This window comes from Sus scrofa, chromosome 11, assembly GCF_054392235.1.
Source record: "Sus scrofa isolate SSC_HxYL_T2T_F1_AM1 chromosome 11, Sscrofa_HxYL_maternal_Yorkshire_Landrace_v2.0, whole genome shotgun sequence".
Lineage (NCBI taxonomy): Eukaryota > Metazoa > Chordata > Mammalia > Artiodactyla > Suidae > Sus > Sus scrofa.
Window position 1 is genome coordinate 10,102,164 of NC_139393.1, and position 23,850 is coordinate 10,126,013.

General features: G+C 40.9%; 1 protein-coding gene across 10 annotated transcripts in view; it reads left to right on the plus strand.

Moving 5' to 3' along the window:
* Positions 1 to 22,879, plus strand: part of KL (klotho) — a 238,155-nt gene extending 215,276 nt beyond the window's left edge. For 3 of the 10 annotated variants that reach the window (XM_084981488.1, XM_021065566.2, XM_084981489.1), the window contains 4 exons: positions 10,986 to 11,496; positions 12,266 to 12,534; positions 18,968 to 20,075; positions 20,617 to 22,879. In XM_084981488.1, coding sequence (XP_084837614.1) covers positions 11,088 to 11,496; positions 12,266 to 12,534; positions 18,968 to 20,075; positions 20,617 to 20,954 — 2,124 coding nt within the window. In that variant the 5' untranslated portion in view covers positions 10,986 to 11,087 and the 3' untranslated portion in view covers positions 20,955 to 22,879. Of the gene's footprint in view, positions 1 to 10,985; positions 11,497 to 12,265; positions 13,198 to 13,324; positions 17,066 to 17,093; positions 20,076 to 20,616 lie in introns of those variants that run through there. The other 7 variants (XR_014819185.1, XR_014819180.1, XR_014819181.1 and 4 more) reach the window with 7 other exon arrangements.
* The last annotated feature ends 971 nt before the right edge of the window (positions 22,880 to 23,850 follow it).

A 23,850-nucleotide genomic window follows, 5' to 3' on the forward strand; every position in this document is an offset into this window, starting at 1 on the left:
ATTGGAGCTGCAGCTGCAGGCCTACGCCACAGCTGCAGCAACATGGGATCCGAGCTGTGTCTGCAACCTACCCTACAGCTTACTGGCAATGCCAGATCCCTGACCCACTGAGCAAAGCCAAGGATCGAACCTGCATCCTCATGGATACTAGTCAGATTCATTTCCACTGCACCACAACGAAACTCCCTACAATTGAGCTTTGTGTCTTCACAATTTATTCTGTTAACTTGCTAAAATCACTGATTATTTCTAATAGGTTTTTTTTTTAAGATGCCATGGGATTTCTATATAGATTATCATATTTTCTGAAAATAATGGAGTTATTTTTCTTTCTGATCAGCATGTCTTTATTTCTTTGCTTTGTCTGGTAACATTAGCTAGGACCTCCAGTACAGTGTAAATAAAAGTTGTGAGTATGGTTAAATTTATTTCTAAGTCTTTTATTCTTTTTGGATCTATTATAAATGGAGTTGTTTTCTTAATTTCTTCTTTGGTTTATTCATTGTTATTGTATAGAAATACAACTGATTTTTGAATGTTGATTTTACATCCTGCAATTTTGGCCAATTCAGTTTTTAGCTCTAACAATTTTGTGTGTGAATTCTTTAGCATTTTCCCTATGTAGAATCATGTCATCTGTGAATACAAATAGTTTTGCTTATTTTCAACCTCTTTCCTTTTTCTCCCCCCTTGCGTAATTACTCTGTTTAGAACTTGCAGTGCAGTGTGCCTGTCTTGATCCTGATCTTAGGAAAGCTGTCAGTCTTTCCACTAATTGAGCATGATACTCTGAGTTTGTTTTAAATGCCCTGTGTCTTGTTAAGAAAGTTCCCTCCTATTCCTTTTTTGTTTATTTATTTTTATTTTTTATATTTATTTTTATTTTCATTTTTTTTGTCGTTTCATCTTTTCTGGGGCCACAGCCGTGGCACATGGAGGTTCCCAGGCTAGGGGTCTAATCAGAGCTGTAGCTGCCAGGCTACACCAGAGCCACAGAAACACCAGATCCGAGCTGCGTCTGCAACCTGCACCACAGCTCACAGCAACACCGGATCCTTAACCCACTGAGCAAGAGGGATCGAACCCGCAACCTCACGGTTCCTAGTCAGATTCATTAACCACTGACAGGAACTCCCGATTTATTTATTTATTTATTTATTTTAGTGTTTTTGTCATGAAAGATGTTTGGATTTTGTCAAGCACTTTTTGTGTGTTCACTGAGATGATCATGTGGGTTTCCCCCTCTTCATCCCAGTAATGTGATGTATTGCGTTGGTTGTACCATCCTTGCATTTGTGGGAAAAATCCTACTTGATCTTTGTATGTACTCCTTTTAATATGCTGCTGGACTTGTTTTGTCAATAGTTTGTTGAATTTTTTATTTTTTTGTATCTACCAATAAGGGCTGTGGGTCTGTAGCTTTTTTTTTTTTAACCCCTGTGATGTCCTTATCTGGCTTTTTTATTAGAGTGATGCAATGCCGACCTCATAGAATGATTTAGGAAGTTCTGTTCCTCTTCTATATTTTGAAGAACTTGAGAAGAATTGGTATTATTTCTTCTTTTAATGCTTGAGACAATTTATTGTTGCGGCCACTGGCCTTGGATTTTTCTTAGTAGTCAGACTTTTGATTACTGATTCAATCTCTTATTTATATATCTGTCCAGATTTTCTATTCTTTCTTGAGCCACTTTTGATAATTTGTGTATTTCTAGGAATTTTTCTATTTCATCTAGGCTAATTTGTTGGCCTACAGGTGTTTATAGTATTTGCTTATAATTGTTCTATTATAAAATAGAAAAGATCAGTAGTAATGTCCCCACTTTCATTTCTGATTTTAGTGATTTAAGTCTTCTTTTTTTTCCCAGTCAGCCTAGCTAAAGATTAGTCAATTTTGTTGATCTTTTCAAAGAATGAACTTTAGATTTTGTTGTTTCTGTTATTTTTCTATTCTCTGTTTTGTTTACATCTACTCTAATCTTTATTATTTCCTATATTCTGATAGGTATGTGTTTAGTTTGCTCTTCTTTTTGTTTCCTTAAGGCAAAAATTTAGATTATTAATATGAGATTTTTTTTTTTTTTGTCTTTTGTCTTTTTTAGGGCCACGCCCATGGCATATGGAGGTCCCCAGGCTAGGGGTCGAATTGGAGCTGTTGCTGCCAACCTACGCCAGAGCCACAGCAGCACCAGATCCGAGCTGCATCTGCAACCTACACCACAGCTCATGGCAATACCAGATCCTTAACCCACTAATCGAGGCCAGGGATTGAACCCACAACGTCATGGTTCCTAGTCGAATTGTTTCCACTGTGTCATGAAAGGAACTCCCAAGATCTTTCTGTTTTAATTTAGTTATTTACAGCTATAAAGTTTCACATGAATACTGCTTTTGCTGCACTCCATAAGTTTTGGTATGTTTTGTTTTTGTCTTTATTCATCTCTAAGTATTTTCTAATATTTCTTGTGATTTCTTACTTTACTTGTGAGAAACTTTGTGTTGGACTCTGTGAAGGGTACAAATATGTAGAATTTAGCCAGAGAAAATATGTCTATATGTGCTGTGAAATTCAGAGTATTTTACTTGACCTGCAAAATTTGGTGACACTAGCTCACTGGTAGAAAGAAATATGAGATCCATTTTTCCCCAGATTTTCCAGACCCTAGATTTCAGAATCTTTATTGAGGCTAGCAAGGAAGTAAGGAGGTTATCACATACCAGAAGGAAGTAAGGAGTCTGTCTTATGCCTTAAATTGGATTATTGGTGCATTTTGAAGTAACACAGTATTATTCGCCAAGCCATACCAAGCCAAATCCCCTCTAATTTATTTATGTTTTGATTGTGTACCTCCAAGTTCTCTGTTCTCGAGGTGTCAGAAATAAAATACAACCAGCTTATCTTATGAGAAAGTTTTTCTGTCTCGGCTCAGACTTTCTGCCTTTCTGCCTTTGCTTCTATCTCAGACTCAGTGGGTTAAGGATCCGGCGTTGCTGTGAGCTGTGGTGTAGGTCGCAGACGCAGCTTGGATCCCATGTTGCTGTGGCTCTGGCGTAGGCCGGGGGCTACAGCTCCGATTCGACCCCTAGCCTGGGAACCTCCATATGCTTCAGGTGTGGTCCTAGAAAAAGACAAAAAAAAAAAAAAAAAAAAAGGCAAAAAAAGGCAAAAAAATGGAATAGTACTTAGATGAACATTCTCAATCATACCCTTAATTATTTCCCTAAGTCCTTGTCCATAGCTTTGTTAAATCTTAGGATAACAAGCTTATAAGATTAACTTACCTGGAATAATTAGAAAGCAATGCAAACCCATACATAGTAATCATCTCCCTGTCAACCATCCTAAATGGTGACTTTCTTACATCCAGCCCCGTGGCGTTTGATTACTCAAATCTACCATCAGAAAGTAGAATGAATTCTTTTCTTTTAAAACAAATAAAGCAAATTCATGTTTATTTATTAACACTGTTTTTAGAGCACATAGCTCTGTTTCTTTAAATCCTTACTTCTCCAAATGCCTGGTAGTGTCTACAGATTTTGCAAATATACTAGGCTTAACTTTCAGATTATCAAGTAATGAGTATACTATGTTTTTTTAAAAAAATGTCATACTCCACCTCATGTGATACTGAAAACATGGAAATAAAGAAATAGCTAGGACTGGGTAGGAAAGGGTGGAATAGAGGTGACTCTCTGATGTCAGGATGGGCAGGAACCCTCTTATGATAAATCAATGCAAGAAACACTGAGGAAAAGATTGATTACATTTGATTATATAATCAAGATACTGACGATAAAAATTTTGAATTTCACAAACCTATCATAACTAAAATTAAAATAAGAAAAAACTTCAAAATATTTGAAAAATTGGTTAGTAGATATAGTATATGAAGAACTTTTAGAAATTAAAAGTAAAAATATATTGATCTCCATTTTTTGAAAAACAGGGTGCATATAAATAAATAACATAAAAAGAATAAAGATGAAAAGATCACATCACTAAAAATAAAAAAATAATGAGTGCAAGTAAATAGTATTTTCAACAACTAAATTGGCAATTATAAAAAAACATATTGTTGGCTGAATATGCGTTGAAATGCTGTTCTCATGCTGGAATGCAAATTAGTGCATAGTTTTTAGAAGGAAATTTGACAATATTTTAAAAAAACCATAGAAATATTTGTATGCTTTGATCCAATATATCCTCCCACTAATACCTTTTTTTTGTTGTTGTTGAGACAAATAGGAAATTTATTCTATACTTTATCCCATTTTGTATGGCTTTCATCCTTAGTATTTAGTATTATCTATTACATTTTAATTTTTCTTTAAAAATTAGCATTATATTAAAACAGTTATATCATAAAACTAAAATTTATAAAGAAGAAAGCCTTATATACCATTAAGTATTTTATATAGCATAAAAAAAAGAATAACTTAACTGGTAAGAATAACAAAAATAATATACCCTCTGAAAATAAGTAAAATATAAAATGCGTAAATTGGTTAAAAAACTGTGTAACTATATAAATATGTCCTCACAATTTGTTACATCTTATTGATTCTTCAATAAAGGCATTACACCATTCTAGGTGATGTGATAAACAAGACATTGTACCATGGTGAGAAATGGTTATTCATAATACAATTGTAGAACTATATTATTTAATTGTACAGTTGCATTATTTAATTATAATTATCATAAGTTCTTTGATGGAGAGGAAATCAGAATCAGATCTAAGAAGACTTCAGCATTCCAAGAATGATGTCAAATGACCCCCTTCATGGTGGATTATGCACTTATTTACTATGAGATGTATTTCTTCTCCAGAGATTCCTTGTTTGTGTATCAACTGTAGATTTTTGGTTGGCAGTTATTCTGAAGTTTTGGTATAAGAGTCTATATGTATATGAGATTGTTTAAAGTTGTTGTTCTCTTAATGGCAAGTTCATCTCCAGTGTCCTGCATTTGTACCCACCTCTTCTCATGATTTCTGATTTTGGTGGTATAATTGTGCATGGATGATTTTGTATCTTTACTGTATATGTACCTTTACTGGGGAGCCTTGTCATTTGTGGAATTTTTGTTTCCTGTTGCTGTCTTGTCTTTTCTGCCTAGAGAAGTTCCTTTAGTATTTGTGGTAAGGCTGGTTTAGTGTTGCTGAATTCTCTCATCTTTTGCTTATCTGTGAAGCTTTTGATTTCTCCTTCAAATCTGAACGAGAGCCTTGCTGGGTAGAGTCATCTTGGTTGGAGGTTTTTTCCTTTCATCACGTTGAGTATATCATGCCTCTCCCTTCTGGCCTGCAGAGTTTCTGGTAAAAAATCTGCCAATAACCTTATTGGGGGTCCCTTGTATGTTACTTGTTTCTTTTCCCTAGCTGCTTTCAAGATTTTCTCTTTGTTTTTAATTTTGGTTAGTTTGATGAATGTGTGTCTCGGGGTATTCCTCCTTGGGTTTATTTTATATGGTACTCGTTGTGCTTCCTGGATTTGAGTGAGTGGTTCCTTTCCCATGTTAGGGAAGTTTTTGGCTATTATCTCTTGGAATATGTTTTCTGTCCCCTTCTCTCTCTCTTCTCCTTCTGGCACCCCTGTAATACGGATGTTGGTGCGTTTCACGTTGTCCCAGAGTTCTCTGAGACGCTCTTCATTTCTTTTCAATCTTTTTTCTCTTTTCTGTTCTGCATCCATAACTTCCACTAATCTGTCCTCCACCTCATTTATTCGTTCTTCTGCCTCCTGTATTCTGCTGTTAGCTGCTTCTAGTGAATTTTTCATTTTAGTTATTGTATTTTGCATCTCTTCTTGTTTCAGTTTTACCTCTTGTATCTCTTTGCTCAGTGTTTCCTGTAAGTTATCCATCTTTGCCTCCAGTTTATTTCCATTGTCTTGCATCATCTTCAGCATCAGCAATCTAAAGTCTTTTTCCTGGAGGCCAAAAATCTCCACATTGCTTAGCTGATTTTCTGGGGTTTTTCCTTTCTCCCTCATCTGAGTTATAGTTCTCTGTCTTTTCATTTTTACAGGTTTTTGGTGTGGTGACCTTTTTACAGATAAGAGAGTTGTAGCCTCTCTTACTTCTGGTGTCTGCCCCCCTTGTGGCTGAAGTCGGCAGTTGCTGTAGGCTTGCTGATGAGAGGGGCTGATGCCTGCCCACTGGTGGGTGGAGCTGATTCTAATCCCTCTGTTGGTTGGGCTTAGTCTCTGGATGGGATTAGAGGCACCGTGTGTCTGCGTGTGTCTGCGGGGGGTCTTTAGGCAGCCTGTTTCCTGAGGGGCGGGGCTGTGATCCCACCTGGGTTGTTGTTTGCCCTGGGGCTTCTCAGAGCCATGGGTTGGGCCAGATTTTCCCAAAATGGCCCCCTCCAGAGAAAGGCAGCTGCTGAATAATCGCAAGAGCTTTGCCTTCAGTGTCCATCCCTCACAACAAGCCACATTCACCCCTGTTTTCCCAGGATGTCCTCCAAGAACTGCAGTCGGGTTTGACACAGATTCCTGTGGAGACCTCGCTCTGCCCTGGGACCCGGTGCACGTGAAAGTCTGTATGCGCCTTTTAAGAATGGGGTCTCGGTTTCCCCCAGTCCTGTGGAGCTCCTGTGCACAAGCCCCACTGGCCTTCAATGCTAGATGCTCTGGGGCTCTTTCTCCCAGTGCCAGATCCCCGCATGTGAGGGTTTGATGTGGGGCTCAGAACTCTCACTCCTGTGGGTGAGTCTCTGTGAACCAGTTAGTTTTCAGTCTGTGGAGCTTCCCACCCAGGAGGTATGGGGTTGTTTATATCATGAAATCGCCCCTCCTACCTCTTGATGTGGCCTCCTCTTTTTCTTCTGGAGTAGGGTATCTTTTTTAAGGTTTCTGGTCCATTTGGGTGGAGATTGCTCAGCCTTTAGCTGTGAATTTTGTCATTTTTAGGAGAGAAGTTGAGCTCCAGTCCTTCTGTTCCACCATCTTGGAATGAATTCTTGATGAAACAGAGTTCAGTTCAGTGTAACAGACCGTGGGACCAAATGTTTTACCTGTCGTCTGGTGGGGTGGGGGGCGGGTGTTGCCTTTAGCCCCGTCAGTTGACACATTGAATTAATCATCACACTTTCCAGTGCTACACATTTTTGCTGTACTTCTCTGTGCTAGGAAGGGGCCGAGGGACTTCCTTAGGGCGTGTGGTTGGGGAGAGAGGCACGGTCACTTGCCCTAAGTGCTTTAAGGGAGGGAAGTGATGTGAGAGAGCTCAGTGGGGCGGTTCGGGGTGCAGCAGGGGCGGAGGACTTCCTGGAGAAGATGCCATACGTGGGATGACCACCAAGTTGGGTTGCTGTAGAGGGCAGTCAAACAACAGATCAGTGGGGGGTGGGGGTTGGAGTGGAGTGGGGTGCGTGGTTAGGCCAAATGATATCTAAGATGCTTTATCTTAGTCAGAGTTCTCCAGAGAAGCAGAATCAATAGGATATGTAGAGTTACATAGATATTTTTATGAGGAATTGGCTCATGTGGTTATGGAGGCTGAGAAGTACCACCATCTCTTGTGTGCAAGCTGGAGGTTCCGGAAACCCAGGGATGTGGTTCCAGCGCAAATTTGAAGGCTTGAGGATGAGGGGAGTCAGTGGTGTAAGTCCTGGTTTGAGTCCAAAGGTCCAAGAACCAGCAGCGTCATCACCCGAAGGCAGGAGAAGATGGATGTCCCAGCCAGTCAGCAAGTTCACCCTTCCTGCCCCTTTTTGCTCTGTTTACGTCGCACTGGGTTGGATCATGCCCACTCACATTGGTGAGACCAGTCTTCCTTACTCAGTCTACCAATTCAAATGCTCATCTTTTCCAGAAACATTTCTTAAATAGAGTATAGGATGCCCCTAGTGAACCTTGGTTCAATAACTGACCACAGGAGAAATTGAAATGGAGAGGTCAGAGGTCCTGGAAGAAGTACATGACACACCTTGAGGGAGGGCAGTCCAGACAGATAGAGGGACAGGACCCTGGACGCATACCTTTAATAGGCTCCATGCGTGAGCACTGTATGGTTCCTGGGCTGGGTCTGGATTGGCCCATTCAAACCTAAAGAGGGGCCTTATCTGAGGGGTGCATAAGGCATATAGCTGATGGGAGGTGGGGGAGATCTTTGGATCACAAGGGCTGTTGGGCAGTCATTTCAGGAGCATATATTTGTTTATGGCTGTGGGCTGTTACCTGAGGTGTGTCCTTGCACGAGGGGACCAGTGTTAGTTTAAGGTCCCTGCAGGACACGTAGTTAAACAAAATGGATATTGATGCAGAACACCATGGAGTAGCTTAGTTAAACTCTTGACAAATGTTTTACCTGCCATCTGGTAGGGGGGAGGGTGTTCCTTTAGCCCAGTCAGTTGACACAGAATTAATCATCACACTTTCCAGTGCTACAGATTTATATTGTACTTCTCTAAAATAATTGATGACTTGAAAAACACTTCCTCTTACATCATACGGTTTTATCCTTGCCCTGTCCCTGCAGGAGAAGAGATGCTATTCCCATTTGTACTAAGTGCCTGAGGCTTACACTGTAACAGGTAGCAGATTTGGGATCCAAACCTAAGATTCTTCTAATCCAAAGTCCAGGTTGCATCATTACATCACATCACTACTATGGGCTGAATTCTTTTGCAGGTGGTGGTTCCTTTACCTGCTGTGTTTTTCCTTTAGTTCTGTTGATCCTTTAGGGAGAGAGGGAATAAGCATTCATGGAGACACTACCATATGGAAACTCCGTTAGGTGTTTTACATAAAGTATCTCATTTAATCCTTATTACAGCCCTGTGAGAGAAATAGTCTGTTAAATTTAGTCTTACCTGCTCAGGTTAAGTAGTGTGGTCTAAGACACACACACAAAGTGAGGGAACGGGAATTTTATCTGACATGGAGCCCCATGTACACTTCCCTAGAGTCAAGGTCATTTGTTTCCTTGCCACACCTCCTCAACCCATGTCAAAGTACTCCAGGTTAGAAGAGCGGGCTGTGATTGTAGGTAGTTCTACTGTATGGCTCGGACTTTAGCTACCTGCAAAACTGACCCAGATCAGGAAGTTCTTGGTTGCTTCCACTCCTGCCTGTTCCTCCAACTCTCCCCATCATAGCACTTGTTCTGTAGAGCTAAGTCTGTTAGGTTTAGGTCATGACTCTCTGTAGGGGAGTGCCCATTGAGGCTCAATGGGTCAAGAACCTGATATCGTATCCATGAGGACGGGAGTTAGATCCCTGGTCTCGATCAGTGGGTTAAGGATCAGCATTGCTGCAAGCTGTGGCATAGGTCATAGATATGTCCTGGTTGCCGTGGCTGTGGCATAGGCTGGCAACTGCAGCTCTGATTCGACCACTAGCCTGGGAACTTCCTATATGCTGTGGGTGTGGCCATAAAAAGAAAAAAAAATGGCTATCTGTAGACCTCACATCAGCCAAATTAAGAAAGTTCCCCTGTCCGTCATCCTGCATACTAGCATGGATTGCTTCCTTTCTTTTCTGTTTAACTGTGAACCGATGAGATTTCTTGTCAGTGGGAAAGAGAGAGGTAGGGTGGTGGAGGTGAGGAAGATAGAGGGAGGAAGGTAGACACATCACAAAGCCAACAGCCTAGCACAGTCCCATGCCCAGTTTCTTGAATCACATGTGCAAATGCCACTATTCTTCTGGTGGATGTTTTATCCTCCATTTCATTCTTGGCATATAGAGAGCTGCTTCAGGTCATGAAAAAAAAGATACAGTCAGAGAAATGAAACATAGTAGATATTTACTAAGAAACTGAAAAGGAAAGCTATGCACTATTGTATTCCACTGAAATGTGTGGCTGACTCATAAGAATGGTGATGAGGCCATTCTTGGACATTTGCACTGAAGTGAACCAAGAGAAGATTATTAAAGAAAAAAGAAGAGTTTGTTTGGCATACAGAGTGCAGTAGTTTCTTCAGACTCAGGGAGTGGAATGAAAATTGGCATGATCATTGGGAGAATATGAGTCAAACAGAATCAGAATGGAGTTTTCCAAGAGAATATTAGGAGAGCACATGGCTGATAAACAACTCTTATATTTGGAGAAAAATAGGGGGAGTAAATCAAGGAATTCAAAAGTGAAGAGAAACTAAGTTCAAGTAAGGGAGGGGAAAAAAACCCTACTATTCTTTGTAAATAGAAAGGAAACACGTGAAAATAAGACGTCAGAAGTCAGTAAGACTTTATGGGAGTCTAAAGTCGATCTTGTGGAAGCAAAGCCCCTTTCTTTGTTGTAGGAAACTTCCAGCTGAGTGTTGACTAACTGGACATTTGATCTTGAAGCTGCATTGAGGTGTTTTTGCCCTTGGCTTGTATCTTACACTCTGGGTCCAGCAGGAAGCCAGCAGTGTCCCAGAGTTCTGGAGGGTGGGCCAAGGTTACATGTTGGAATTCCTTCTTTAATTTTTTGCACCGATTCTTAGAGAAGGACAACAATTGTGAGAACATGTGTTAGAATTTTAGTTGTGAGAGATGAACGCAAAATAATAAATGGACTCCAACAATCTGAGTCAACTTGAAAACTACTAGTCTCTTAGGATAAAAAAAAAATATATAATCCTATTTTGAAATTCCTGGTGTAACCATGGATGTGGGATTGGTTCTTTTCATGAAGCCTATTAATGAAAAAGTACATAATCCAAAGTCAATTAAGTAGTAAGATGTTATAACAAGTTCTTATTTCATTAACTTTTCAAAGTATGAATAATAACTACACATTCAACCCAAGAAATTCATATTTTTCCACTGGCTGCTGAAAAACAATGGATATGGTTCCCGTCATGGAGAGCAGCTCACTGTGAGCTGACCTACCTCTGGATTATTTATTGGTTCCAGGTGACTTTAACATGGTCAAGTTAGTCATTAGGTTAGACTTGATGAGAAACAGATACCACTGGAACTGGGGATTCAAATATGTGTTGTATTTTCCCTCACAATCAGAGATAAATTCACTGTGGTTTTTCTCTTTATAGGCTCATGCCAAAATCTGGCATCTCTACAATACTTCTTTCCGCCCAACTCAGGGAGGCCAGGTGTCCATTGCCTTAAGCTCCCACTGGATCAGTCCTCGCAGGATGACCGACCATAGCATCAAAGAATGTCAAAAATCTCTTGACTTTGTCCTAGGCTGGTTTGCCAAACCCGTATTTATTGATGGAGACTATCCCGAGAGCATGAAGAATAACCTTTCATCTCTTCTGCCTGATTTTACTGAATCTGAGAAAAAGTTCATCAAGGGGACAGCTGACTTTTTTGCTCTTTCCTTTGGACCAACCTTGAGTTTTCAACTGTTAGACCCTCAGATGAAGTTCCACCAACTGGAATCTCCCAGCCTGAGGCAACTCCTTTCCTGGATTGACCTTGAGTATAACCACCCTCAAATATTTATTGTAGAAAACGGCTGGTTTGTTTCAGGGACCACCAAGAGAGATGATGCCAAATATATGTATTACCTCAAAAAATTCATAATGGAAACTTTGAAAGGTAGGATTGTGGATAAAATTCTAATTTCCTGCCAAAATCTACTGGAAATGATCTGTAATAAACTATGTGAATGTATAGTTTTTAATCGGAACGTAGATATTCCTTTTGGCATCAGTAGGAATGCATTTATGTAACCCCTTTCTCTTTTGGGTCCTTGAGGAACTTAATTTTTAAAATTCATTTCATAAATGAGAAACTGGGTTTATTTAAAATTACTTGACTTTGACAGTTACTGCTCTAGATTTTTAGATTATATTAAATATTAAGTAAATCCCAAGCTATCTAGATCCCTATACACATTTTTGGGTTCAGATTTCTTGTATTGAATAAAAGACTTTATTTTTTTAATTTAAAAAATTTGTTTTATTTAGTTGATTTACAATGTTAACTATTTTTTTAGAAAAGGAATATCAATATTTTTTTGAGCAAAAAGTAAGTAGTCTGTGTCTTTAAAGACTTAGTTCATTTATTGCCTCAGGCACAAGAATAGGTGCTTTATAGAAAGGAGAACAAGCCATCCTGGCCTGAAGAGCACTCACAAAATAAGGGAAATCCAGAACATATTGGAGATAAGCCTATTGGTGAAGACGTTTATTTCTGGAGTTATCTAGGTTTGATTAGAGCCTTTCATCTTGAGAAGGGTCATCAGTTTCCCAAAGTAAGCATATGTAATTTATATCCTCAAGTAGTAAAACCCTCAAATGCTTTTGAATCCTGAGGCGACTGCCCAGCACAGGGTCACCTTGCTCTTGTCCTCTTTCCTTTGCAGCCGTCAGGCTGGACGGGGTGGACGTCATTGGATACACGGCCTGGTCCCTCATGGACGGCTTCGAGTGGCACAGAGGCTACAGCATCAGACGTGGACTCTTCTACATCGACTTTCTAAGCCAGGATAAGAAGTTGTTGCCGAAGTCTTCAGCCTTGTTCTACCAAAAGCTGATAGAGAAAAATGGCTTCCCTCCTTTACCTGAAAATCAGCCCCTAGAAGGGACATTTCCCTGTGACTTTGCTTGGGGAATTGTTGACAACTACATTCAAGTAAGTCAGCTGACAAAACCAATCCGCAGTCTCACCAAGCCCTATCACTAGTAAGTAGTGCTTCCTTATTAGGTTGTCATGACACACTGTCCTTTCCTCAGGTCACACACGGGTCCTCAGTGGGCACATGAAGGGCACCCTTTGGAACGCTGCACCCTTCCTTCCAACAACCTTCCTGGCTTCGTACTGCACTACACCAGCTCCAAAGGGGAACAAGCTAAAAGCATACGTGTCTTTAAGATCCGAAAAGATAGGAAAAAGATAAAACACTTTCTTTCAGTACAGTGGTTTTCAGTCCCCCTTAAAGCAGTTGAGTTCTTCCGTAAACAGGATGTAATACAGAACTCCACAGTACCCGAGATCTCAGTGGAACTGCTAAGCTTGGAGCGGAAACATTAGGCTGAGCCTTCCTGAGGTATAACTGTGGAACCCCCAAGCTTGTGGAAGTACCTCCAGGACGAAAACGCTTGCACAGTGATTCCGTTATTGGAATGTCATTTCTAGCAAGAGTTCCCGAATGGAGGTGGTAAGGAAATTCCTCCAAATGGTCCAGTAGTATTTGTGGAGCACCTGCTGTGTGCTTAGTCCTCAATATTTACTGGATGTTATTGAATAAATTTACATATAGTATAGCATGATATGTAATATATAGTTATAATATTAGTGAATAATTTTTAAAATTGAAATGGTAAGGAAGTTCCTCCAAATGGTCCAATAGTATTTATGGAGCACCTGCTGTGTGCTTAGTCCCCAATATTTATTGGATATTATTGAATAAATTTACATATAGTATAGCATGATATGTAATATATAGTTATAATATTAGTGAATAATTTTTAAAATTGAAATGGTAAGGAAGTTCCTCCAAATGGTCCAATAGTATTTATGGAGCACCTGCTGTGTGCTTAGTCCCCAATATTTATTGGATATTATTGAATAAATTTACATATAGTATAGCATGATATGTAATATATAGTTATAATATTAGTGAATAATTTTTAAAATTGAAATGGTAAGGAAGTTCCTCCAAATGGTCCAGTAGTATTTATGGAGCACCTGCTGTGTGCTTAGTCCTCAATATTTATTGGATATTATTGAATAAATTCATGTATAGTATAATATGATCTGTGACATATAGTTATAATATTATTGAATAATTTTTTAATTGAAATGTAAGGAAGTTCCTCCAAATGGTCCATCAATATTTATGGAGCACCTGCTGTGTGCTTAGTCCTCAATATTTATTGGATATTATTGAATAAATTTACATATAGTATAGCATGATATGTAATATGTAGTTATAATATTAGTGAATAATTTTTAAAATCGAAATGGTAAGGAAGTTCCTCAAAATGGTCCATCAATATTTATGGAGCACCTGCTGTGTGCTTAGTCCTCAATATTTACTGGATATTACTGAATAAATTCATGTATAGTATAATATGATCTGTGACATATAGTTATAATATTATTGAATAATTTTTTAAATTGAAATGTAAGGAAGTTCCTCAAAATCGTCAATCAATATTTATCGAGCACCTGCTGTGTGGTTAGTCCTCAGTATTATTTTTAATTTTTCCAGATGTAAAGAATCCATTTTCTAGAATTGGATTGAATACTTTAATGAGCACTTATTAGATACTTAGTGTGTACAAAGCTCTGTGTTAATTGCGTGGGGGTGCTTGGTAGAGGGGTGCACTATGAGAGAAGACCGTGCTTTCGAAGGCTCCTGTTGAGGGGAAATGATGGATACGCAAATAATAGAGTGGACAGAGCCTGGTGGTAAGTGAGCTGGGTGGTTGGCGGAGGGGTGTGTTACTAAACAGAGTCTGAGTGAAAATAGAGACCAAGAAGAAGGCAGAGTTCGGGATCCACGGAGCAGCAATGGGTTTGGCATGTTGAGTGCTTCTGGCCAATTTATTATTTCTGCAGGGTAGGAAAAATAACTGTCCCTCTACCCTCTGAGTTCTTAACTGATACCCCTGCAATAAGAGATTAACACGAGAAAAAAAAAACTAAATTTATTAACATTTATACCTCATGTATACATGGGAGATACTCTGGGAAAAAATGAGGTGGCTTAGAACCCAGGCTTAAATACCATCTTAATAGGGAAAGGAGATGGGGAAAGATGAATGGGCCTTTAAAAGAATAGGTGGGCACTAGGATGGTTTCTGACAAAGTTTGCCTGAATGTGACAGTGACTTCAAATATCCTCTCCTGTGGTTAAAAGTTGATCTTCCCTGGGGTTCCCGTCATGGCTCAGCGGAAATGAATCCGACTAGTATCCTTGAGGATGCAGGTTTGATCCCTGGCCTCACTCAGTGGGTCAGGGATATGGCGGCATTGCCACGAGCTGTGGTGTAGGTTGAAGACACGGCTCCGATCCTGTGTTGTTGTGGCTGTGGTGGAGACCAGCAGATACAACTCTGATTCAGCCCCTAGCCTGGGAACTTCCATATGCTGCAGGTGCGGCCCTAAAAAACAAAAAAAAAAAACAAAAAAAAAAAAGTCAAACTTCCCTTCTTCCCTGGTGGGTGGATGAAACTCCCACGAGGGGATTTAGGACAATGCTTTTGAGTTCCTTTTGGAGGGTTGTCTCTAGAGAGGTAAGGGGAGTTCAGAGAAACCCTTTCTCTGCATTTGCTGTTTTTCAAGTGCCTCTAGCTCAAAATAATCAATATACCAAAGGGGCGTCTTTTGGGGTGTCATACTCTGAACTCCTGTGGGCATATTTTGGGGTAACATATTCTGTTACCCTTCAGTTCAAAAGACGTATTTGGAAGAAGGCTTGGGTGTGAGAAAAGGCCTTCTAGTTGAAACGGGCTGCTCATTTTTGGTAAATATCAAATTGAAGTCTTTGATTTATGAAGAAATAAATCAACTCTGTCCTCAATACTTTTTTTTTCCTGAGTTGTGTCATTCTTTTGTCTTTTTCAGACCTCCAGTGAGTTTTAGGGGCCGTCTCAAATGCAATCCCTGCTTTACATTTAAAGGCAACCGAGGAACACTGTTCAGGGATATCTGAGCCCAATGGCTTCCTAGCTGCACCCTGTTCAGCTTGGGGTTTTCCTCCCTCCTCCATCCCCCCTCTCCCTTAGCCCACGTCGGGAACCTCGCCATCCTAACCTCGCTCCTGTAAATGGGATCCACAGTGGCGTTCAAATGAGGAGGCAGAGCGGTGTTAGTGCCAGAGGGGAGGAGGCAGGAAGGGAGGAAGGCCATCCTGTAGTCCCTCCGCATTAGTCCCTGGTCCTTGTTCTACCTCTTGACCTTCTGCCGAGCCCCACTTCTGACTGGGTTCTGGACCCCTGGTCATTGAGGGCTCATGATCTGCCTTGATCTCTGATAGCATCTCAGCCAGGGCTGGTAATTCCTAGCTTAGTCCTTGGGGAAGAGAAGGCTCCACCAGCATCTCTGTGCAGACAGTGTGAATTCAGGGAGCAGTGGGGGTACTGGAAGGAGCCCTTTCACTCCTGCTCTGTTCTCATCCAGGGACTGTGTTCACCTTGGGAACCGGTCAGTAGTGAGAGAGTTTTAGGAGTAGATCTTACTTGCTTGAGAGAGAGGAGAAACTGATCAGATGCGAAAAGTATGGCAGCAAAGAGGAAGGGAGATGGGGGAGAGAATTCCTTTTTCTCCTCCTTAGGAGCTGTTTAGACTTTGTTCTAATGTCAGCCACTCACCAGCCCTGGAGCTTTTCTCTCTGGGTGCACCGCCCTTTCATCTCATCAGCTCAGATCCTGGCTACCTCCACCTAGCAGAGCCTGGTCGTCTCCTAATCTCTACCAGCCAGACACAAGCCCACTGTGGACACCAACTCCTCCAGAAGTTCTCGAGTGGGAAAAGGCTGCAACTACTAATTGATTCTTTCTGCTTTTTACCTTGAGCTTTGTACTATTTGGCAGCCCGCATCCCAAGCTGATGCCCTAACTGACAAAGTAAAATAGAGTTTTTTGTTAGGGTAGTTCTGATGAGTGTACGAATATATTTTCATTTACAACCAGGTCTCTGTAATATATTTAATGCATTATATTAGAGTCCTGAGAAGTCAGTTTTAAACCATTGAAATTCATCTTTTCACTGCTGGCTAGTATTTCAAACCCCCAATGTGAATGAGGCATACATTTCATATGGAAAACTTTAAAAATAATATCTCATTAATACAGCAGCTGTCCGAAGTCTGACCTTAGGCTTATGCACAGGGACTGTTACTGTCCTTGGACCTAATTTCCCAGCTCAGAGGTTTGTTTTCCAGTAACTGCTAATGCTCATGTATTTACTACTACAGAACCTGCTACATACTGGGGACATAGAGCTTTTTTAAACATTGGCCACTGTTAGGGGAACATTTATTCCACAGTATACTAAGTATGTACAGTATAACCATTTCTTCTGAAAGGTTCAACTTTATTATTGATTTTTTAAATTAAATATCAACAAATTAATGGAAGTTATGTAGACTTTTGCCTAAATATCCATTTCTAAATGTTCTGTGTTTTTAATAAATAGATTTTTTTCTCAGAAATTATACCTTAGTCTCTCATATCTGTTTTCAGATGGACTGAATAAAAGCTGGTGTATTGGAACAGTAGAGTAGAGAAGTTACGAATTTTGTCAACTCAGAGCTCTATAAAAATAATCCAAAGAACTTCTTCAGGTTATGAACACTTTCACTTCTAAAGAGCATGCAACTCTTTTCTCTTGCAAAGCTAAGGAAACATGATTTGTGAGTGCATCACAGTGGAAAAATACTTCTGACGGCATTCCCACAGCATTAGAGGAAATGCATGCGTGGGTGATCTACAAGGAACAATTCTCCAGAAAAAGCAATTTCCCTCTGACATGCTGTTTTTTATGACTTTCCTTTATAAACACAGCACTGATCCCTCTAGAGAAACAGAAGCTCATTTGCAACAGGCCTGAGAAAGGCAAGGAAACCTCTGCTAGAGATTCAAGTCGCAGTTTGACCCTTGCATTTATAGAGGGTCAAACCCCGGAACCAATTCTAACAAGACTACTACTTTTTGCCTTTTTTTTTTTTTAGGGCCGCACCTACAGCATGTGCAGGTTCCCAGGTTAGGGTCCAGTCGGAGCTGAAGCCAGTGGTCTACGCCACAGCAACTTTGGATCTGAGCCAAGTCTGCAACCTACACCACAGCTCATGGCAACGCTGGATCCTTAACCACCTGAGCAAGGCCAGGGACGGAACCCGAGTCCTCATGCGAGTCGGGTTTGCTAACTGCTGAGCCACGACGGGAGCTCCCATCTAACAAGATTACTTCTGACGGGAAAACTGGCTTAGGCGGCAGGTCCTGAGGATGATCTTTCCGTTTCCATTTCTGCCATGGTTGGCATGTGGAGGGATGATTTTGCGATTTTTGATTTTGCAATTTGTCCACTTTTCCTAAATAACTGTTTTCATTTTGGAGGCTTACAGATCAGAAATTGAGAACCATTATTATCATGATCGCCACAGAACAATAATTTAGAAAATTTTAAAAAGCTATGTTGGAGCTCCCGTCATGGCTCAGTGGTTAACGAATCCGACTAGGAACCATGAGGGTGCAGGTTCGATCCCTGGCCTTGCTCAGTGGGTTAACGATCCGGCGTTGCTGTGAGCTGCAGTGTAGGTCGCAAGCGCGGCTCAGACCCCACATTGCTGTGGCTCTGGCGTAGGCCGGCAGCTACGGCTCCAATTAGACTCCTAGCCTGGGAACCTCCATATGCTGAGGGTGCGGCCCTAGAAAAGACAAAAGGACCAAAAAAAAAAAAAAAAAAGCTATGTTGAAATATCTCATTATGGGTGGATGACAGTATGGTTTCTACATTGTTTATTACTTTCTACTGTCAGAATGAATTTGCTAAATTCTGTTGTTGACACTGATGCCAATAAAAGGCAGTCATTACGCTTACTTCCTCTATCCTTTATCTAGAGCAAACAGCAATTTAGAACATGATTTTAAGAGGCACAATTTAATTTTAAGTATCATTTCATTTTCTGACTTTCGTTTTCTTTTAAGTTTTACAATTTTTTTTTGTCTAGTTGTTTTTCAATTTGAAAGTTTCATATCATTAGAGATTTCTTATACTGAAAGGAAAGCATCCAAATGACTCTGCTTGTTTAGCACAGACCAGAGGTGTAGAGCTCACTAACATTTGTCATCCGGAGGGCCCCTAAAACACGTTTTTTTGTAACATCAAAGTAACCATTCCAGAGTTAGAAAGAATTGTGGGTAAAACAAATGTGTATTGAACTAAATGGAGTATTTTCTTTCCCAGGAACATACTATTTATGCAAAATAGTTTAAAAACTCAGCTAGAAAGAGTTCTGTTTTTGCCCATCTTGCTGGCTCATTTTGTTGAAAGAACTGCCTTGAGCGACTTTCCAGGACTGTCCAGGTGAGGCTAACGGTGACTCTCCTCCTGCCAGGTGGACACCACTCTGTCTCAGTTTACCGACCCCAGCGTTTACCTGTGGGATGTCCACCGCAGTAAGAGACTTATTAAGGTGGACGGGGTTGTGACCAAGAAGAGGAAATCCTATTGCGTTGACTTCGCGGCCATCCGGCCCCAGGTCGCCTTACTCCAGGACACGCACGTTTCGCATTTCCACTTCTCCCTGGACTGGGCGCAGATCCTCCCGCTGGGGAACCAGTCCCAGGTCAACCGCACGGTCCTGCGCTACTATCGCTGCGTGGCCAGCGAGCTCGTGCGCGCCAACATCACCCCGGTGGTGGCCCTGTGGCGCCCCGCCGCCGCCACCGCGCACCAGGGGCTGCCGCGGCCGCTGGCCCGGCACGGCGCCTGGGAGAACCCCCACACGGCCCTGGCTTTCGCCGAGTATGCCAGCCTGTGCTTCAGGGACCTCGGCCACCACGTCAAGTTCTGGATCACGATGAGCGAGCCGTCCACGCGGAACATGACGTACAGCGCGGGCCACAATCTCCTGAAGGCCCACGCCCTGGCGTGGCGCGTGTACGACGAGAAGTTTAGGCGCACCCAGCACGGTAAAATCTCCATCGCCTTGCAGGCGGACTGGATAGAACCGGCCTGCCCTTTCTCCCCCAAAGACCAAGACGTGGCCGAGCGAGTTTTGGAATTTGACATCGGCTGGCTGGCCGAGCCCATTTTTGGCTCCGGGGACTATCCTCCTGTGATGAGAGACTGGCTGAATCAGAGGAACAATTTCCTCCTCCCTTATTTCACGGACGAGGAAAAAAAGCTAATCCGGGGTTCCTTTGACTTTTTGGCTGTAAGCCATTACACCACTATCCTTGTAGACTGGGAAAAAGAAGATCCGACAAAATACAACGACTACCTCGCCGTGCAAGAAATGACCGACATCACCTGGCTCAACTCCCCCAGCCAGGTGGCGGTGGTGCCCTGGGGGTTACGCAAGGTACTGAACTGGCTGAGGTCCAAGTACGGAGACCTCCCCATGTATATAATATCCAACGGCATTGACGATGATCCGCAGGCGGCCGAAGACCAGCTGAGAGTGTATTACCTGCAGAATTACGTAAACGAAGCTCTGAAAGGTAAGGAGCCCCCGAAACAGCAGTCTCTTGAAGGTTATGTCACCTGAGAGCCTGATACCTGGTAGAAACTCTCAAACTTGTACACACACTGTCACCCTCAGAGCAGGTGCTGTCCACTCCTAGCTGCAATGCCGAAGTCCAAGGGCTAGCTAGTGTTCTCCTCAGGGATAAAAGTGGAAGACGGAAAATTCCCAGCACCTGCTTTGGGCGGATAAACGCCTGGACTGTCCTGTTCTCCGTCTCAGACGGCTTCGCAGCTGCCTTGGCCTGCTGCCTGAACTTGAAGGTTTAACCCAAGTACATCATAGTAGGTTTAATTATGTAAAACCTACTGTTAAATATAGCTGAATCTGCCTTGCTTTCGCCTCTTTGTTTTTGGATAAAGGAAGCCTTTTCTGATTAAATCTAAGCCTTTTCTGATAAAATCTGAGGTTTTATCAAATGGTATTGAAAATTTCCCTGATGCACCAGGGCGTTGTAAAAGAAAATGCTGTGTGCCATATATTTTAACAACTTTTCTCCTGTCCTTTTGTTTTTCTAGCCTACATATTGGATGATATCAATCTTTGTGGATACTTTGCTTATTCATTTAATGATCGCACAGCTCCGAAGTTTGGCCTCTATCGTTATGCTGCAAATCAGTTTGAGCCAAAACCATCCATGAAACATTACAGGAAAATTATTGACAACAATGGCTTCCCAGATCCTGAAACTCTGGGAAGATTTTGTCCAGAAGAATTTGCCCTGTGTACTGAGTGCAGCTTTTTTCATACCCGAAAGTCTTTGCTGGCTTTCATAGCTTTTCTATTTTTTGCCTTTGTTATTTCTCTTTCTCTTATTTTTTACTACTCTAAGAAAGGCAGAAAGAATTACAAATAGTCTTGAACTTTTTTCCTATTCATTTGAAATAATTATGCACACATACCAGCTGTTAATCATTTGCACTTCTCAATGTTGTGAAACTATAGATTTTATTTATCTGACTTCTAGAAAACCTTTTTGTGACATCTGACAGAGGTTTTAAAATGAGCATAAGTGATTGTAAAATAATGAATAATGCGGATAGTGCCTAGATTTGTTCTTTTTTTCTTGGGAGGGTATGTTAAAAAAAACAGGGGCCATCCATTTTTGCAACACATTCTATAACAGAAGCATGAGAAATGGGAATCGGTCTGTAATGTTTTTACAGAAATTGAATGAAAAGATTAAGAATATTTTATCTGTGCACATTCCTAAATGTAGTGTTTATCTTGACATCATAATTGCAAGTGTTGGAATCAAAAGTTAGTCCCAAGTAACTCTCTCTCAACTGCCATAGTATGCCTAATGGTCTTTGTTGAACCAAGTTTCCCTTGAAAAAGAAGATGACAGAATAATAGAACAGATGACAAAAGGCCCTAGGCTGCAACATTTCTTTTTAAAAGCAGTGTTTCTATCAAATGCTGCAAATATAAATTTACATATCTGACTAATGATATGCTTAACAGAACAGATTACAGAACTCTGTATTTTATGTATAAAATATATTTATATTTTGAGGCACTCTAAACCCCAGGTCCTTGAAGTCTTTGTGTCACTGGACCCTGCACTTGGGGACTTTCAATAAATGTGTACAGAAAGATAAGCATGAACCATGCAATGTTGGGCCCTTGAGGAAGCATAAACTGACTGAAATGCATTGTACTACGGTGGCTGGGGGCGGGGAGTGGAGAGGAGGAAAAAGTACTTGTTAGTAGCAAGATTATGATTAATTTGATTATAAACATTTATTTAGAGCAGATCTTGGAATGAATGGGTTGACCTTTCCTGAGAGAGTAAGAATGAAATAACAATTCATTTTATGAGTGGCTCCACTTTCTGTTCCTTAGAATATGCCATACTTTCTTTGAATTGGGTTTTAAAAATTCTTAATAGGTTCAAAAGCATTTGGTCTGTTAATACTGGAAGATTTGTTTCTGTGATTGCTGAGGTCCATTTTATATTTTTGCTGCTGCTATGGAGCTTTGAATGAGTTTTGCTTTGAACTTTTAAACTGAAACATGCCACTGATTTTTAGAAAGGGCTAATTAGGTGTTATCCTTTAATGCCCCTTAAGTGTATTGCTGATTTTCAGACAGGGAAGTCTATTACACTGGAATTGAGGATGCTCCTAATGTTTGCTTTATAGATAAGCCAACATCATACCAGGCAAGACAGACCAATATCATACCTGGTATAACATCTTACTGACACATGGTTTTAGTGTATAAAAAAAATACTGTACTGTTTTATGTATCTATCATCTTTAGAGGTGGTTATGATTTTTTTTCATGAAAGATAAGCTTTTGGTGGTACTTTTTTTAAAAAAATTGGACTTGTTAAAATCACAGACTGGAGAATAATAATTTATTTCTTGTATATATTTTTTCTGATTATAATAGTAATATATGTTCACTGTAAAAATTTAAAAACAGAAACTATATGTAAAAAAAAATTGAAATTTCACCACCTTTTGGTAGCCACTATTAACATAGCCTACTAGAGTTAGATCATATTGTAAATAGTTGTGTCTTTATTAATTTTCACTGTGTGTAATTTCTTTGTCATTAGTCTTCAAAAGCATGATTTTTAATAGTTGTGGAGTAATTCCACTATATGAATTTATTGCAACTTATTTAAACATTTCTATTTGTTGGACTAGTTTCTTATTGTTAATTGCTGTTAAATAATAGATGATGTTTAAAAATGATTTTCTTGTTACAATATTTAATTTCCTTGAGCTTAGAGAGAAGTATTTCTGTCCCCTGATAAAGTACTGTAATAAATTTGCCTGCAGCTTTGTCTTCTTTCATAATCAGATGGCTAGATACACTTCTTAAGTTTTTTTTTTTTTTCCTTTTGAGTTGATTAAACCACATAGACTATGATTTGGGTGATGAAGAAAGGGATCTGACAGCCGAGTCTGGAAAACCGGTCACGTTGGGGAGGGTGGCCCAGGCTAGTCCCTACTGTGGAGCCGAGAGGGAATTTCAGACCTTGAAAGCCGAGAGGCACCAGAGGGCAGAAGAGAAATGGCACCTCAGAACCATTCAACCAAGCTAGAAGGTGAGCATCATGCTGACTCCGTGTCCCCGCAGAGTTCAGGAGTCGTTTGCTCACCTCCCACCGACCGGAAGGATGCGCCGGAAGTCGGGCGGGAGGGGCTAGAAAGGCGGGGCTTTCTCGTCCAGAGGGGCGAAGACTCTTCATTCTTAACCGGCTTCGGATGGTATCACGTTCCTCCATTGATGCTTTACTCTCATGAATTCTGAGTTTTTCACCACGTTACATACATTTTTTAAAATATAGAGACCGTTCCCCTGTAAGTTCCTCCATCTCTATCTTTGGGGGCCAACTCTGCCGGGGGCGTTAAGTGGTAAGCTGCAGTCCCAGAGGCCTCTGGGCTTGTTTCTGCCGCGTTTGCCTTTGCTCTATTATTTCCAGTTCTTTCCTTTGAGCAGGGGGTGGGGGAGGAGGGATAAGGGGTGGTGAATGGGGCAGGTGTGCGAGGGTGGGGTAGGGGGGGTGAATGGGGCAGGGGTTTGGGGGGGAGGGTCAGGGAAGCCGAGGAGGGGAGAATCCGAGGCCTGGGTCCTGCATTTATGCCCCATTCATTTTGCCTTAGTTTGGAAGGATGGTTTGTCAGATTCACTTAAGGACATTTTTCATTTTATTGTTTGACTTCCACAGATAGTAATTAGATTCTGTTAGTGCCTTGGAATCTTTTTTTTTTTTTAATATTTATTACAGTGCCCTC